This window comes from Penaeus monodon, chromosome 31 (genome assembly GCF_015228065.2).
Source record: "Penaeus monodon isolate SGIC_2016 chromosome 31, NSTDA_Pmon_1, whole genome shotgun sequence".
NCBI classification, from domain to species: domain Eukaryota; kingdom Metazoa; phylum Arthropoda; class Malacostraca; order Decapoda; family Penaeidae; genus Penaeus; species Penaeus monodon.
The window spans coordinates 30909880-30910204 of NC_051416.1; the positions used below are offsets into that span (position 1 = coordinate 30909880).

Genomic DNA, 325 nt, shown 5'->3' on the forward strand with positions numbered 1-325 from the left:
CACATTCCTCACCTTGGTTTCCTTAGTGATGACGCTCAAAATGGTCTCCAGACGAATGCCCCATTCATTGTCTTGGTAATAGCCAGGTTCTGTAAGAAGTTTACTGCCATAAAGAACCAAAATCGCACAACATTTTACAAATTACATTTCTTGACCACCAACTGCACAGGACATGTCAAACCAGGAAACTCATACTCACCGTCTGAGAAGAAATGGCCCACCTCGAACTTGTGCTCTTCTTTGCCGTAAATTCTCACCTGAATTGGGGCTAAAAAAAAAACGCTTGGATTAATTAGCTATACCAACCTGCTTTCAATCTCATGAA

General features: G+C 41.5%; 1 protein-coding gene across 1 annotated transcript in view; it reads right to left on the reverse strand.

Moving 5' to 3' along the window:
• LOC119592951 overlaps positions 1-325 on the reverse strand; it is a gene marked incomplete at its 5' end in the record, with an annotated part of 23747 nt that overhangs the window by 2334 nt on the left and 21088 nt on the right. The window contains 2 exon segments of the mRNA XM_037941843.1: positions 13-89; positions 200-268. Of these exon segments, the coding sequence (XP_037797771.1) occupies positions 13-89; positions 200-268 (146 nt within the window).